At 38.4% G+C, this 14835-nt stretch overlaps 1 protein-coding gene across 1 annotated transcript; it reads left to right on the forward strand.

Annotated features, from left to right (window-relative positions):
- Positions 1 to 10411: 10411 nt before the first annotated feature.
- krt5 (keratin 5) lies at positions 10412 to 14565 on the forward strand. The gene is made up of 9 exons (XM_053483193.1): positions 10412 to 11122; positions 12110 to 12318; positions 12424 to 12484; positions 12566 to 12661; positions 12782 to 12946; positions 13035 to 13160; positions 13261 to 13481; positions 13764 to 13822; positions 13916 to 14565. The coding sequence occupies exons 1-9, from the start codon at positions 10427 to 10429 to the stop codon at positions 14212 to 14214; spliced, it is 1932 nt and encodes a 643-aa protein (XP_053339168.1). The 5' UTR covers positions 10412 to 10426; the 3' UTR covers positions 14215 to 14565.
- Positions 14566 to 14835: the final 270 nt, after the last annotated feature.

The following is a 14835-nucleotide window of genomic DNA, read 5'->3' on the forward strand; positions in this document are numbered from 1 at the left end:
TAAACAATTTTAACATGTGTGTGATAAAATAATTTTTTGTGTAAAGTTGTAATAAAAGTCCCTTTTTAAAATTATATGCTTAGATTGTCTGCCCAAAACGCTTAAAAATGTCCACCCTGACACTAGTATATTTGATGTTAAGAATTTAAATATTGTTTTGCTGTCTTTATTAAAAATACATGGGACCATGCTGATGTCTGAGTCCTAAATACATTTTGATGGGTTTTGATCATTTGATTTAGGTTTTTATTCATCAATTAGTATAAAAGTATTCTTTATAGTTTCTTAACAGTAAAATTCGAATGCTTAGCAATGTAACTTCTATCTCTTTTAGCTTCCAGCTAGTGTGATAAAATGATGCTTTCCCAGAATTGCTGAATTAATTCACTGTGGTTATTCATAATTTTATAAAAGTCCAACAACGATAGCAATAGTGTAGCAAGCATGGTAGTGTAGTGGTTAGCACTGTCGCCTTGCACCTCCAGGATATAAGTTCAATTCCCGTCTCTGTGTGCATGGAGTGTGTATGTTCTCCCTGTTCTTGGTGGGTTTCCTCCAGGGAACCCCCCACCCACACAAATATACGGGATTAAGTTCTATAGACAGTGAGTGAGTTCTAAGCTGGAAAGAAACCATTATTATTACAACATAAATATTTAAATTAGACAGTTCTGAGCTGTAAAATACATGGTTATGATGTGTATTTGTTACAATGTAAACCGTGGAATTTGATGGGAACAAACTGTTTTTATAACAACAAACATGTTAATTAGACAGTTAGAAACCGTAAAAAAAAAAAAAATGAAAATCTGTAAAATATACAGTATAATGAGGACAATGCAGTACAACCAAAAACATTGCTACCATATTTTTTACGGTAAACTTCTGGTAACCACAGCTACCATTTTTTTACCGTAAAATTTATGGGGGTTTTGGTTTTTTTTTTACACTTTAACGGTGGTACCCTAATTTTTTAACAGTAGAATTCTGTCAACCACAGCTTTTACCGTAAAATGTGCTATTTATTTTTTGCAATGCATTGCCACTGACCAATGTTGTTCAATGTGGTAATCTGGCCGGTCGAGGATCCTGTGGGGGACCCTCCCCTTTTTCTTTTTTCCATCTTTCCCTTTCTTTTCCCATCTCCTTTCCCTGCAGTATAGAAATGAGGCTCATTTTCCCAACCAGGATCAGGGTGTTCTTAGGGAAGCATAAAATGGGATACCCATCAGGGCTTGATGCACATTTGATGTGATCCAACTATAATACATTAAAGATAAATTCAATGTATTAGTGCTTTAGTGGGGATATTGAACTACTTAGTAGCACCCAACACCTTTAAATTCGAGAAGCAATACATGGAATATAGGGTGGCAGTTAGTCCATGCCTTCGGAGGTCTACTGATTTTCATTGGTCAGATTGTCCAACATTAGGAAAATAAATATGGATGGGTTCTGTAGTAGTAAGAGGCAATGTGTGGGATGCACAGTGTTGGATGGAGAAGTGGTGGCAGGTTCATTTATGTCAGCTGTGTGTCTTAGCAAGGATTTACTTGCAAGGGATTTCTCCTTCACACCGTAATGCAATGAGCATGGCTTTGACCACATGAAAGTAGTTAAATAAATGACATTCAGCCTAATGTGCTTTCCTACATGTATTTCTCAATTATTAAGAATAGATTATACAGAGGCACACAGTGGTGTAGTGGTTAGCACTGTCCGGGTCCGGGTTCGATTCCCGGCCCGGTTCTATTCTTGGTCCGGCTCGATTCCTGTCTCTGTGTGCATGGAGTTTGCATTCTCCCCAGCCTTGGTGGGTTTCCTCCGAGTACTCTAGTTTCCTCACACTGTCCAAAGAGATGTAGGTTAGGTTTATTCGCATTCCCAAATTGCTGCAGTGTGTAAATGAGTGTGTAAGTAAGTGTACGTGTGTGTGCCCTGCGATGTGCAGGGTGTACCCCGCCTCGTGCTCTAAGCCTCCTGGGATAGGCTCCAGGCCGCCGCAACCCTGAATACAGGATAAAGCGCTATCAAAAGATGAGTGAGTAAGAGTGAGATTATACACAGAGTGATGCATAACACTCACACTAAAGAGGAGATGACCCATCTGTTGTTCATGAAGAGTCATTAGGAAATGTTATTCCAATTCTCATGACTTCTCTTTCCCTGTCCCAGAAGGTGGTGACAGATTGCTTCTCCCACTGGGGAAGGGGTATCAGCTGCAGGCCAGACAGCTCCCAGTCTGAATTGAGCACTAGAAGAATGTGAGCTTGGTTGAGAATCAGATGGAGATGGAGATTATCAGGTTGAACCAGTTTAGAGTATTATGAACTGGTTTGTTTAGATGTTGTCTTCCCCACTCTTATGGATCACTCAGGTTTGTTGGCATTAAAGTGATTAGTTGCTTTTACATCCCAGGTTCAATGTCTGTGTTTCCTTCTGGATCTCTCTTTCAGTTATGCTATGATAGTTAGGTGTCCCTGCTTTCACTCTGCACTAAATATACATTCACCTTATACATTATGTGACTGTGACCTTACCTAACTGTTATTTTTCCCCTTTCTTTCTCTTTCTTCTCGTCTTCTCTCTCTCTCTCTCTCTCCCTCCCTCTCTATGTCTCTCTCTGTCAAGCTACACTTGCTACTCCTGAGCTGCCAGTAATTCAAACCCCCTGGACCTGTCTGACTTGTCTGTAAACCCCACTTTTGGTTGGAGATCTCATTGCATGGATGCAGCATGTGGCATGCTTGGGATGCATGTGGTGACTGGGGACGGTTCCACTTTACTATGAAGATGGTCATGGCCTCATCTAATGCGCACAGTGACTCTCTGTGGAGGACTTCTCGCTCAATATTCCAGGCCTAAAGTTTCCTACAGTCTACCTGAGCCTCCAATAATTAATTAAACTCCATATTAACTTAAAGACATCAATTGTTATTGAATCTCCAGCCATGTAACACACAGCATGACTGTAGATCAATCCCAGCTATCTGTTATGACCCAAATGAGGATGGGTTCCCTGTTGAGTCTGGTTCCTCTTGAGGTTTCTTCCTTTTGCCATCTCAGGGAGTTTTCCTTACCACCATCACTCTCGGCTTGCTCATTAAGTCCTATCTAATCTTTTTCACATTACCATATATATATATTTTTATTGTGTAAAGCTGATGGCTGACAATGACAATCACTATAAAAGTGATTGTGATGTCACCCATAGGTTTTTTGAAGAGGGGTTTTGGAGCACAATTGTGGGAGCTCTGATCATCACCATCTTTGCGCTAGCTGGCTCTGCCTAAACCCTGTTAATCCATAAATGAGCGAATAGGCAGAAGGAAATGGAGCCTGACTGTTGTTTGAAACATGCAAATATGTTAAGGTGGCTAACATTCATTTATATTTTAAAGTTACTTAACATTTGAAAGATCACCATCTCTCATAGCCTACAAACCTTATTACATACTCATACCTTGTTGAATCCAAAATTTCTTGTGTTAATTTAAACTACAACAAAATCAATTAGCTGGATAGCTGAAGTGATGCACAGCAGATAGCTGTCTGACATATGCAATGCAAATTGCCCACATCCCAATTGTGCATGATTTTAAGGATTAACATCATCTTAATTGATAAGTTACATAAAGAAAATCACAGTACAGTTTCTATGATTGGTAAATCTGCAAACATATTTATTACAGTTGTAAAGTTGGACATTTTAACATGGGGCTCTATGAGAATGAACTAACTTTTGGAGCCAACCAATGGTCATTTACATGTCATTTTGACACCTCCAAGGTTGAACTTATTTTACAGAACCGGAGGATGGTTGAAGAAATACAGCAAGTAAAAGCAGAAATAAAAAATTCAGGAGGTAAATAAATGTGGAATTAAATAAATGTAGAAATGAATAAATAGGTACATGAATAAATATGAAAAAAATGTGAACAGAAAAACAATTCAGACAATAAGTAATTTGCCAAATTATTTTTTATTTCTGTGCATATTTATTTTTAATTAATTGCACTTTGGTAATTGAGTTATTATTATTTTGCCTTAATTTTGGCAGTTTTGGTCATCCATACTGTTCTTTTATCATACCTCATTCTTGATTTTGTCTTGCACAAGTGAGGGGCAGAACTGCATGAAGATACAGAAGTCCGCACTGTTCAGAACAGGTAGCTCCACAGGCTGATCCGAGGCTGATCCAAGTTTTGCGGCGCAGTCACCTAGACGCATGGTTGCTAGGCGCTGCCACCGCAAAGATAAACATGGACATGCTGCATCTGGTGGTGTGCCTACTTAAGGGCCCTGATACCTGCACACTTCATCATGCGATCATTAAGTGGCACTGGATAAAGGTATTAGGCCCAAAGACAAGGTAAAAGACCCAATCAAGTCCACGCAAGATTCTGGTGAACGAGAGAGAGAGAGAGAGAGAGAGCTACAGCGGCACACCACCTGTCAAGTGTGCACTCTCAGTCTTAGTTTGTGTAAATAAGCACACAATAAGCACACATAATCCTCAGTAAGGGCATACGCCCCGAGAGGATCACAAAGTTTATTTTTATTTTCAAGAGCCCGTTCAGTCTTAAGGAGACGGCACATTTCTCTTTAATTTTCATTTTATTTTGTATTTAATAATCCCATTATAATTAATAATGCTACCTCCAAATGAGAAGATCTTCCTGTGTGTGTCATAAACACTCTGACAGCCTCTTATTTCGTTGACCCCCTCAGAAGCCCTGCCTTAGGGCTCCTTTTAATGTTATTACATCTCATGGTGCAGGTTAGAGAGCCAGAAAGAGTAACAGCACCCTCATAAATTGCTACCATATTGTACAGACCCAGACCATACAAAGTGCCTTAGATATATTTGGGGTTACATTTTAGTTACTAATTTTATTTTAGTTATTGTTAATTTACTGGCAAATACAGTAGTTTGTTATAACCTAAAAGTGAGATTTTTCTGTGGGAATCAAATTAATACTAGGGCATGTGCCCCAATTAAAGTGACTTGGAAATACCCATGGTTTGCACAGGGAATGAAGGCCTGTTTCAACAGCTGGCTTGAGACTTTTTTTTTTATAATGCTGAACTTGCTCTCTCACACTGAGAGCTTATAGGTCCATAGCTCATCCTCCTCCATTACGTGGGACCACATGCAATTGCTATAATGGTTGCAATTGTTGCTGTCTTGCCAATTTGTGGATGAACCTGCCCATGACCAAAGGAAAGCCCAGATACGATACTTTGATCCATACAATTGTGCACTGGGTTTATTGTGAGTCCTGTCAATCTCAACAATCTCGGGACAGGCCTCAGTCCTGATATATTTACTGCTGCCAACCGTTACTATAAATATCGCTATCATCTAGATAGGCAGTAGTGAAAGACATGGTGAGGGCTCTGGAGAGAATTTTGCCTATGAGACTGTAGAAAATTATGTGAGCAGTTTATCAATATGTGGCATTGGGTATGCATTGAAATTTAGGCATTGCTTTGACTTTTCTAAAGGCCACACGTAACAAAACTGTCTCTTCGGACTTGGGCACCAACACAACCCCAAAAATTACTGGCTGCTCTTCAATTTAGTCCCATGTTGAGCATTGACTGGAGTTTACGGTATTACAAACCACATTTTGTGTGGCAATTGATAGGGGCAGGTATGTACAACACACTTTGGAGTGTACTCGATGTGGTGATCTTTCTTCCAAATTCCACCAGCAAATTTGCAATAATGGGCACAATATGTTAGATTATGTTTGTACTAACATATTGTGACAGACCACCTGTCATTGCTCTTATTCCCTGCATTTAATCTAATAATTGCGGTTTCTGTAGTTTAATATAAGGGATGTAAGGGATATAATAACAGGTTACCCAACAATCCTGTGGAAATCCTAATTATCATTTTAATATAATGTTCTGTTGGATACCTGGACATTCAGGAATCCCTGGTACTGATTAAGCAGACAAAATGAAAATTCAGAAACATCAACTCTATCCCAGTAAAACATCTGTTCACTTTAAACAAAGGTAGGTAGCAGTAATATATTGCAAATTCAATATTTACTGAACACCTTGTCATGTGATCAGTAATTAAAAAAAATTACTGTGACAAGTACAACAATATACAAAATTCTCATCACTGAAATACAATAATTTAAAAGTCTTTGCTATTTTGGCTTGCTATGTTTGATTCTCGTAATAAATAAATAAATAAATAAATAAATAAATAGATTAATTAATTAATTAATCACTTAATTACTTAATTAATTTATTAATAATAATAATAATAAAATTCTTCCCCAAAATTAACTTAACAATTTGTATTTAGGTTTCAGAATGGATGTAGGATATTTTCTTTAACAGCTTTTAAGGAACGTCACACAAATCTTAACTGTACATTAATTGATATATAAATTAATGTAAATGAACATGTTTGATTTTCTCATTCGATATCAAATTACCCACATTAATGAAATAAAGCATGAAATAAAGGTGTGTGCATGCATATGCAAGGGTGAGTCAAAAAATGTACACATTCTGGTTTTGTTAAAAATTCCTTTGTCCATATGGTCTTATCAGCACTTTCGGTTCAAAGCTCCTGTCTCCCCAGTTACAGTGAATGTGTTACATCGGTTCATTTGTAACTGAGATATGAGCAAAAATCGATGCCCCAAATGTGATTTGCACAAAAGAAAAGCAGCATACAGTTATTTATTTTGTGGTTTAAGAATGTATCTGGTTTATTGTTTGTTGAAGATTAAGTGCAGCATCAAGAAAGTTTTCACATCACGACATTTCAAGCATCACGACTGCTTCGACCTACTTTTATTTGTTTTTGTATTTTTAGTTAATTTCTTTTTAATTGTTTTTTAAAAAATTTAAGGTCACTGGCGGTCGTATAAGCATTTCACTGCATATTGTACTGTGTATGACTGTGTATGTGACAAATAAACAGTTACCGGTGTCGAGACATGACTAGACAATACTATGAGCCTGACCAAGAAAAGTCAACCACCACACTTAAATGATTCAGATGATCAAAAAATAAATAATATTACACAGACAACACAAACTTAATACTTACGAACCATGTAAATAAGTAAAAACAATGCAATATTTAAATGATAATTACATTTATTAAGGGGGAAAAAAGACTGTCCAAACCTATCTGGCCCTATTGAAAAAGTTATTGCCTGATGGAAAGTGTTATCAAGCTCTTTCTAAGGGTTTGGGAAGAACCATATTGTGAGTCAGTTCCCACAAATGGAGAAACCTTGAAACGGTGATGAATGATATGAGGAGTGGCCGTCTATCAAAATTACTCCAAGAGCACAATAATGACTCATCCAGGAGCTCATAAAAGAACCCAGAACTACATCTGAAGAACTGCAGCTCTCACTTGTCTAAGTTAAGTTTAGTGTTTCATTTCTATAAAATTGAAACTGGGTGAAAAATGGCATACATGGGAAAGTTCCAAGGCAAAAGCTAGTGCAGTTAAATTCTGCAAATAACAGTGGGTCAAAATTCCTCCACAAAGATTTGAAAGACTCATCGCCAGTTATTGCAAGTGCTTGATTGTGGTTGGTGGCATAAGCAGTTATAATGTAAAGTCTGCATTTTGTATTTACGTTGGTTATCTTTGTGCTATATTAAAATTTGTTTGATGATCCAACTCATTAAAGTGTGACAAATAAAAAATCAGCAGCACTGTTGTGGCCACTATTGGCCATCAAGTTGCTTTTTGGTAGCAATGGCTATAAGCCAATTTTTCATTTATTATGGATGACCACAAGTATGTCAATTCAGTCAAAAGACTAAACCCATGCCAAGGTATGTGGGCCATGTTCTTCACTTTTTTATTTCCAATTTATCCTCATACCCACATCAGGTTCCAGGAGCAGGAAGGCAGTTGCACTGTATTAAATATACTAATTTGCCCAAACCAAGTCAACCCTAGAAAATGTTCTAGTCTTGTTTTGCAGTACTACTCTACGAGTCTCCCTCACCTCAGGACATCCAGGAATCTAAGAACAAGTAAGGTTGGTTAACATTTTCTAATACATTTCAGATTGTCCCGTCATATCACCACCTCCAATCTAAAGACAAGATAGAAGGAATGTCTTTGTACATTTATTACATTTTCTGTTATAACAACCAGCATGAAGAATCTCTTTAGGGCTGGGTATGGTCAGAAAGCCCTTAGGCACTTGTTTACATATTCCAGTATGTGCTGAGGTATCAAAAACCTGAAAAACCCCATTTTGGACACAAGAAATATCAAGCAAGCTCAAAGGAATTAATTACAGGCAGATGCTTTGCATAACCTGAATGCCACTCCCAGAAAACAAACTGAAGTACTTGTGTAACTCAACTCTGATATACACAAAATTTCCCACAAAATATCTCTTAAGCTTTCAAACTTAACCCACTGATTTAAGTAGACAGCAGGTTTTGTCCGATACGAAAAAATGTTAAGATAAACCCCAAATAGAAGAGAGGATTTGCCGTTATGTGAAAAAAAATGTCATGCATTGTTTTTTTTTATTGTTTTGCTTAGTTTCATTTTTTTTCCTCAGTATTGCAGTATGCTTGTGCTTTAGTGAAGCATACAGTAGGTGTGTGTTTAGCCCCCTTTGATTCTTAGTCCAGAACAGGTGTGTAATTAGTGCAGTGTCAATGTGTGTTACTGTTGAACAATATGTGTTACTGTTGAACAATATGTGTTACTGTTACTGTGTTAGAGTTAGTGTGTTGTTAGTGTGCTGATTTGTAAGATCATCTCCAAGAGAAGACCTTCACTAAGCTCAGGTCTTGGAGCCAATTTTTTTATTATCATTATTTTTTAAATAATTTGTTTGACAGATTTTTGGCACTGGATTTGCGGGATCCCCTTTCTGTCTCCCTCCCATTCTTGCATGCGGTGGCTGCATTGAGGTTAAGGCTCTTGCCCAAGGATCCAACTGTGGTGGATGGGCTCCAATCCCCAACCCTCCAATTTGCAATCCAAAGGCCTCAGACACCTGAGCCATTACTGCCCCTTTCTTCTATAATTTTGAATAAATAATAATAATAATAATAATAATACTACTACTAATAATAATAATAATAATAATAATAATTACTTAATTCAACATGTGCAATATCCACTTACATACGTTTGTCATGCAGAGTGACATGATTAAGTACACACACTGACCACAGTGTACCTTGGGGCCATAAACAGTGTAAAAATCATCTACTGTTATGTTTAACTATATTTTTTACTACTTAATCTGGTGCTTCAGTTAATTTCAAGGTGACAAATTTAAAGTGTGCAGAAAGACTGGTGTGATAGTTTTAGTTTTTTGTTACAGGGTAAATAAATAAGGAAATCTCTAAATGATACATTGCTCTGATATTATAACCTAATAGTAGCATAAAGCATACATTTGTGTTTGTATATAAACTTGTATGTATAAATGTGTACAAATGCATGCCTATATGCATATTCAAATTATATATAGATTACCCGCTTTTGTATTTTTTTTAATTCATTCTAAATCGAAGTCGAATCATCAGAGACTTTCATGTCTCTTTGTAAAAAAAAAAAAAAAGGTGTGGTTTTTCTTTGAGTAAGTAAACACTCTTACCCATATTGTCCTTGCACCTTAATGTACCAGTATTTAGTTATAATTACTTCGTTATATACTTTGCTCACTTTATATTCTGCCACCTTACTTTGTGTTTGGTTTCAGTGTACTCTCTTGTAGAGGATCATAAATAATATCTCAGCAACTTTTTTACATACACCTATAAAGGCTGCTGTAGATACAAGAAAAATACTGTTGGGAGATTGTCATATACTGTACTGGAATTACGGTATGTTATCTAGTTACCTTGTAGATATCATGATGCTATTACATAATGATGATGCATTACATAAAGTAACATTAACACAAAAATTAATACTTATTTAATGAATGATTAATAATACTCTCAAGCGTGTGTCTTATATTTACTGCAGAAAGCACATAAAGTTAACGAACCCTGACAAAACATGCAATTCAATCCTCTGTCTCATAAACCAGCAAGTTACCTGGTGTTCTCAGTAGTTGGGACGAATAACCTGCCTAAGTGTACAAAAACCAGTTTGTCTTACAAGACATTAAACTGAACTCGAGAGCATGATTTTATGCACTTCAGCTGTTTGATGTTATGTTTGAAAGCCTGAAATTTTTTAATTATTAAGTTTAAAGAGAATTTATATTGACAGCATTTTCCAGTGTTTTTGCAACAGGGTGTGTCAAAGCCTCCTCTCCCAATAAACCATCTTCCCTGTTGAACATAACACAGGTTTAGTCAGTACAGTACCTGCACAGGAGAGCTGGGGGAGGATGCACAAGAGGCGGAGTGAGAGGTACTGTGTGACTCCTCCTTCCCCAGAATGGACTATAAATGCTGCACAGCTCCACAGAGAAGGCACTCAGAGGGACCATCCTCGCTCTCTAGCCCTAGCCCTCTCCACCTTCACATTCTCTCACCAGCAGCCATGAGCATCAGTTTCCAGAGCTCCACAATGTCTTCCAGGGGAGGCGGTGGAGCTAGCTTTGGAGGTGGCAGCTTTGGAAGTAGCGGTGGAGGTGGATTTGTGAGGAGGAACTTCTCCAGCCAGTCCTATAGTGCACCCAGCTCCTCCAGAATGAGCTATGGTGCTAGCTTCCGCCATGGTGGTGCTGGTATAGGCTTTGGTGCTGGTGGTGGTGGCGGCATTGTTGCTAGCTCAGGCTTCAGTCTGGGCAGCAGTGCGGGATCCTATGGAGGAGGCTATGGTGGCTTAGGTGCAGGTAGCGCCTTTGGTGCAGGTGCTAGTTTTGGTGGAGGTGCTGGTCTTGGTGGAGGTGCTGGTTTTGGTGGAGGTACTGGTTTTGGTGGAGGTGCTGGTTTTGCTCTTGGAAGAGGAGGAGGAGGAGGAGGAGGATTTGCTGGTTTTATTCCACCCACAATCACTGCTGTCACAGTCAACCCAGGCCTCCTTACTCCACTAAAATTAGAGATTGACCCCAACATCCAACTCGTTCGCACCCAAGAGAAAGAGGAGATCAAGACACTCAACAACCGCTTTGCCTCCTTCATTGACAAGGTGGGTTTTCTACTTCCTCACCCTCTTATGCACATGTCTATAAAATGTATTTTCTGTAAGATATAACTTATTCTAACTAGGGGAATTACACAGTGGTGCCTATTCAAATGATATTAATTTACATTAAAATTTTAAAAGGTAGGTGAAAAATGTAGACACGCTACAAATCTTAGAAATATTGTCAGATTTTTCATGCATTCAGGGAGTTTTTAGCTTGGAGACTTTAGCCTAGGCCACTCCAAATGAGTGTATGAATCAAGTTTAACATGGATTTCAATAGTGTCTGGGTGTGGGGGAATGAGGGCATGGGTGGGTAGGTGTGTGTTGGGGTGGGGGGCATGAATGTGTGGTTTGGATGCAGTGTTGCAACACTATTTAATTTAGAAATACTCTCTTAAGAAGGGTGGTAGAAGCGCAGACAGAATTGTGCATGCAGACAGACTTGTAATTTAAATACAATTTCAGTGTTTTACAATATGGTCGATCCTTTTGACTTTTTTTTTGTGGTTCTGGCAAGATCCATTTCCATAATAGGAAGAAGCTTCATTTATAGAATCCCTAAGGCGTGTATTATAATATCCATATTATTATGTCTATGCAGAATTTAAATGCCATTCTTTTATCTTTTAATACCCACAACCACGGTACTTGTCAGTATAGGCCTGTGCCCCTGGGGCAAGGAGTGTCTTATCATGATGTTTAGGCCTGGAAATATTGCCAAGGTGCTTTGTTGGAAATGTGCAAAAAGCAAACACCAGAAAGAACATGGCCTGAGGAAGACAGTGAAGTTTCATCTGGATCTATGTTAATTACATCTACATAAAGGATTGTAGACTGTTTATGGGCACAAAGGAGTTAGGAATATATAGAGGAATATAACCCATTTCTGATAATATTTTGAGAATAATAATAAAAAAAACATTAGAAATCATGAATTCTTTTTCAAAGATTAAACTTATTTTTCTTATGGGTTTACCCTTCCTGTAGGTGCGTTTCCTAGAGCAACAGAACAAGATGTTGGAGACCAAGTGGAGCCTCCTTCAGGAACAGACCACGTCACGCTCAAACATTGATGCAATGTTCGAGGCTTACATTGCTAATCTGCGCAGACAACTGGATGGCCTTGGAAATGAGAAAATTAAGCTGGAGGGAGAGCTGAAAAACATGCAGGGTTTGGTAGAGGACTTCAAAAACAAGTAAATTATCTAGCTTATAGTTTTCTGCTGATGCAGATGAAATTGTTTCTCATATTTGCAAGATTTTGTATATATTAATTTATATTTTTGTTTTTAAATTTGCAGATATGAAGATGAAATCAACAAGCGTGCTACCGCAGAGAATGAATTTGTTGTCCTTAAGAAGGCAGGAAAATTTATTCTTTTATTTGTCCAGATTTACTTCATTGTTGAAACATCGTCTTAAACCACATCTGTATTTCAATAGGATGTTGATGCAGCCTACATGCAGAAGATTGAGCTTGAAGCTAAAGTTGATGCACTTCAGGATGAGATCAACTTTCTCAGGGCTGTCTACGACGCGGTAAGAGAATTATCCAATTATATTTTCTTATTGTAATGTGATCAAAATTCTGTTTTAAATTATATAATACAATATCTCATGTGTTGTTAAATGTTTTACATTGGTGCTTTACAAATTCAGGAGCTGCAGGAGCTTCAAGGACAGATCAAGGACACATCAGTTGTTGTCGAGATGGACAACAGTCGCAACCTGGACATGGATGCCATTGTATCTGAGGTCCGTGCTCAGTATGAGGACATCGCCAATCGCAGTCGGGCTGAGGCTGAATCATGGTACAAGGCGAAAGTAAGTGCAAGACTTCGATCATGAGTAAAACAATGTAACATAGTTAATGATTCACTAAGTTTGCGCTTTCCTTTGTCTCATTAACCAGTTTGAGGAAATGAGGGTGTCTGCTGGCACCCATGGTGATGACATACGTAACACCAAGACTGAGATTGCAGAGCTCAACCGCATGATCACACGACTCCAGAATGAAATTGAGGCAGTCAAGGGACAGGTGAACCATTGTGAACCGTTTTAGCTTTTATGGTGAATACATGCATCTCAAGTGGCTGGTTTAATTGAAGATGGTTTCTTTGTTTTCCTTGGTTTTGTAGCGGGCCAGCCTGGAGTCACAGATTGCAGAGGCTGAGGAACGAGGTGAATTGGCAGTAAATGATGCCAAACAACGTATTAAGGAACTAGAAGAAGCCCTGCAGAGAGCTAAGCAGGACATGGCACGACAAGTGCGTGAATACCAGGAGCTGATGAATGTCAAACTGGCTCTGGACATTGAGATCGCCACTTACAAGAAACTCCTGGAAGGAGAAGAGATTAGGTGGGTAGAGTAGCTAAAAAGTGAACGTATGTAGGACGGATTCACAGGTAGGATGAATTTAAAGAACACTTGCTGAAGGTTTTTTTTCTCTACTATGCTGTCTGAAATGATTGGTCAAACAGAGTCATGTGATTATCGTTGCTGCGTCTGATTGATGAAACAGTCATGCGGTAGATCTACCGGCTGCATTTTTGCAATAAATGGTTAGAAAAGTCATGAGTCGAGCCTTAAAATAAAATCAGATGATTGCTTTGTCTCTAAAGTATATGATTTCATCCACAGGATTGCAACTGGTGGTGGAAAGACAACAGTCCATATTCAGGACACTTCCATTAGTGGTGGTATGTTTTATATACATTTTTTGTTAATATGACTGAACAAATTTTTTTTTGCACAAATCAGGAACTTCAGATCATTCTTTTTTATTTTTGCAGGATCTGGCGGTGGTTACGGCGGTGGTTACGGTGGTGGTTACGGCGGTGGTGGTTACGGCGTTGGTGGCGGCAGTGGTGGCGGATTCGGCAGTGGACTGGGCTACGGCGGGGGAGCTGGCCTTAGTTTGGGAGGAGGTGGTGGTGGTGGCAGCTTTGGGCTTAGTAGTGGCCTGGCCCTTGGTAGTGGTGGTGGTGGTGGAGGAGCATTTGGATCTCACTCTGGATACAGTTTAAGTGGAGCCGGCGGTAGTGGATATTCCATATCTCGTGCCTCCACGATATCTTCCTCCCGCTACTAAGCAACGTTTTACCCAGTCCATTTCTAACTAACTCCAGGTTCACCCTTCTGAGTTTGCTTTAGTAAACAAAAAAAAGAAAAAAAAATTGTCCCCACTTATTACCCACACACACAACACAAACACATGTAATTCAGTAGCCCTTTCCCCAGCACTACCACCACTCACCTCATTCATCAAGTCCAGCCCTGCTACATGTGTTTATAAAGCATCCACTGGCATGTATCAAATGTGTTTTCATGTGTCTTACACATAACATATCATCTCAGTGCAACACTGGATACTTTATATTTACAGAATGGAATGATGATGTCAAGTGTGTAAAGAATAAAATGATTAAAAACAGAAAACATATGCTCGTGTTTTTGCTACCTGATATTCTCTTTCTAGAATAACTTAGGAAAAAATCTTAGAAAAAGTATTTCATCTAAAAGTTAAGAGAAACAAGTTTAGTTTAAATTACTGATTCAATCTGTGGTTATGTAAATAATTCTAAGAGTGTATTTTTTGGTTTTAATTCTTTTTTTCTTCTGACAGTAAAAATAGTCCTGATACAATTCAATTGCTTAGTAGTTGTGTTGAAGGGAATGTGATAGGAAAAAGACTCCAAGTAGCAAATGCAAC

Source organism: Clarias gariepinus, chromosome 22 (assembly GCF_024256425.1).
Source record: "Clarias gariepinus isolate MV-2021 ecotype Netherlands chromosome 22, CGAR_prim_01v2, whole genome shotgun sequence".
Taxonomy (NCBI): Eukaryota; Metazoa; Chordata; class Actinopteri; order Siluriformes; family Clariidae; genus Clarias; species Clarias gariepinus.

Excerpts from the sequence above, each read along its gene's own strand:
- krt5 (XM_053483193.1), top strand. The coding sequence starts at position 10,427 with ATGGACTATAAATGCTGCACAGCTCCACAGAGAAGGCACTCAGAGGGA. Across the intron at positions 11,123-12,109 it reads TTGCCTCCTTCATTGACAAG|GTGCGTTTCCTAGAGCAACA; the intron begins GTGGGTTTTCTA and ends CCCTTCCTGTAG. Across the intron at positions 13,823-13,915 it reads GGACACTTCCATTAGTGGTG|GATCTGGCGGTGGTTACGGC; the intron begins GTATGTTTTATA and ends TTATTTTTGCAG.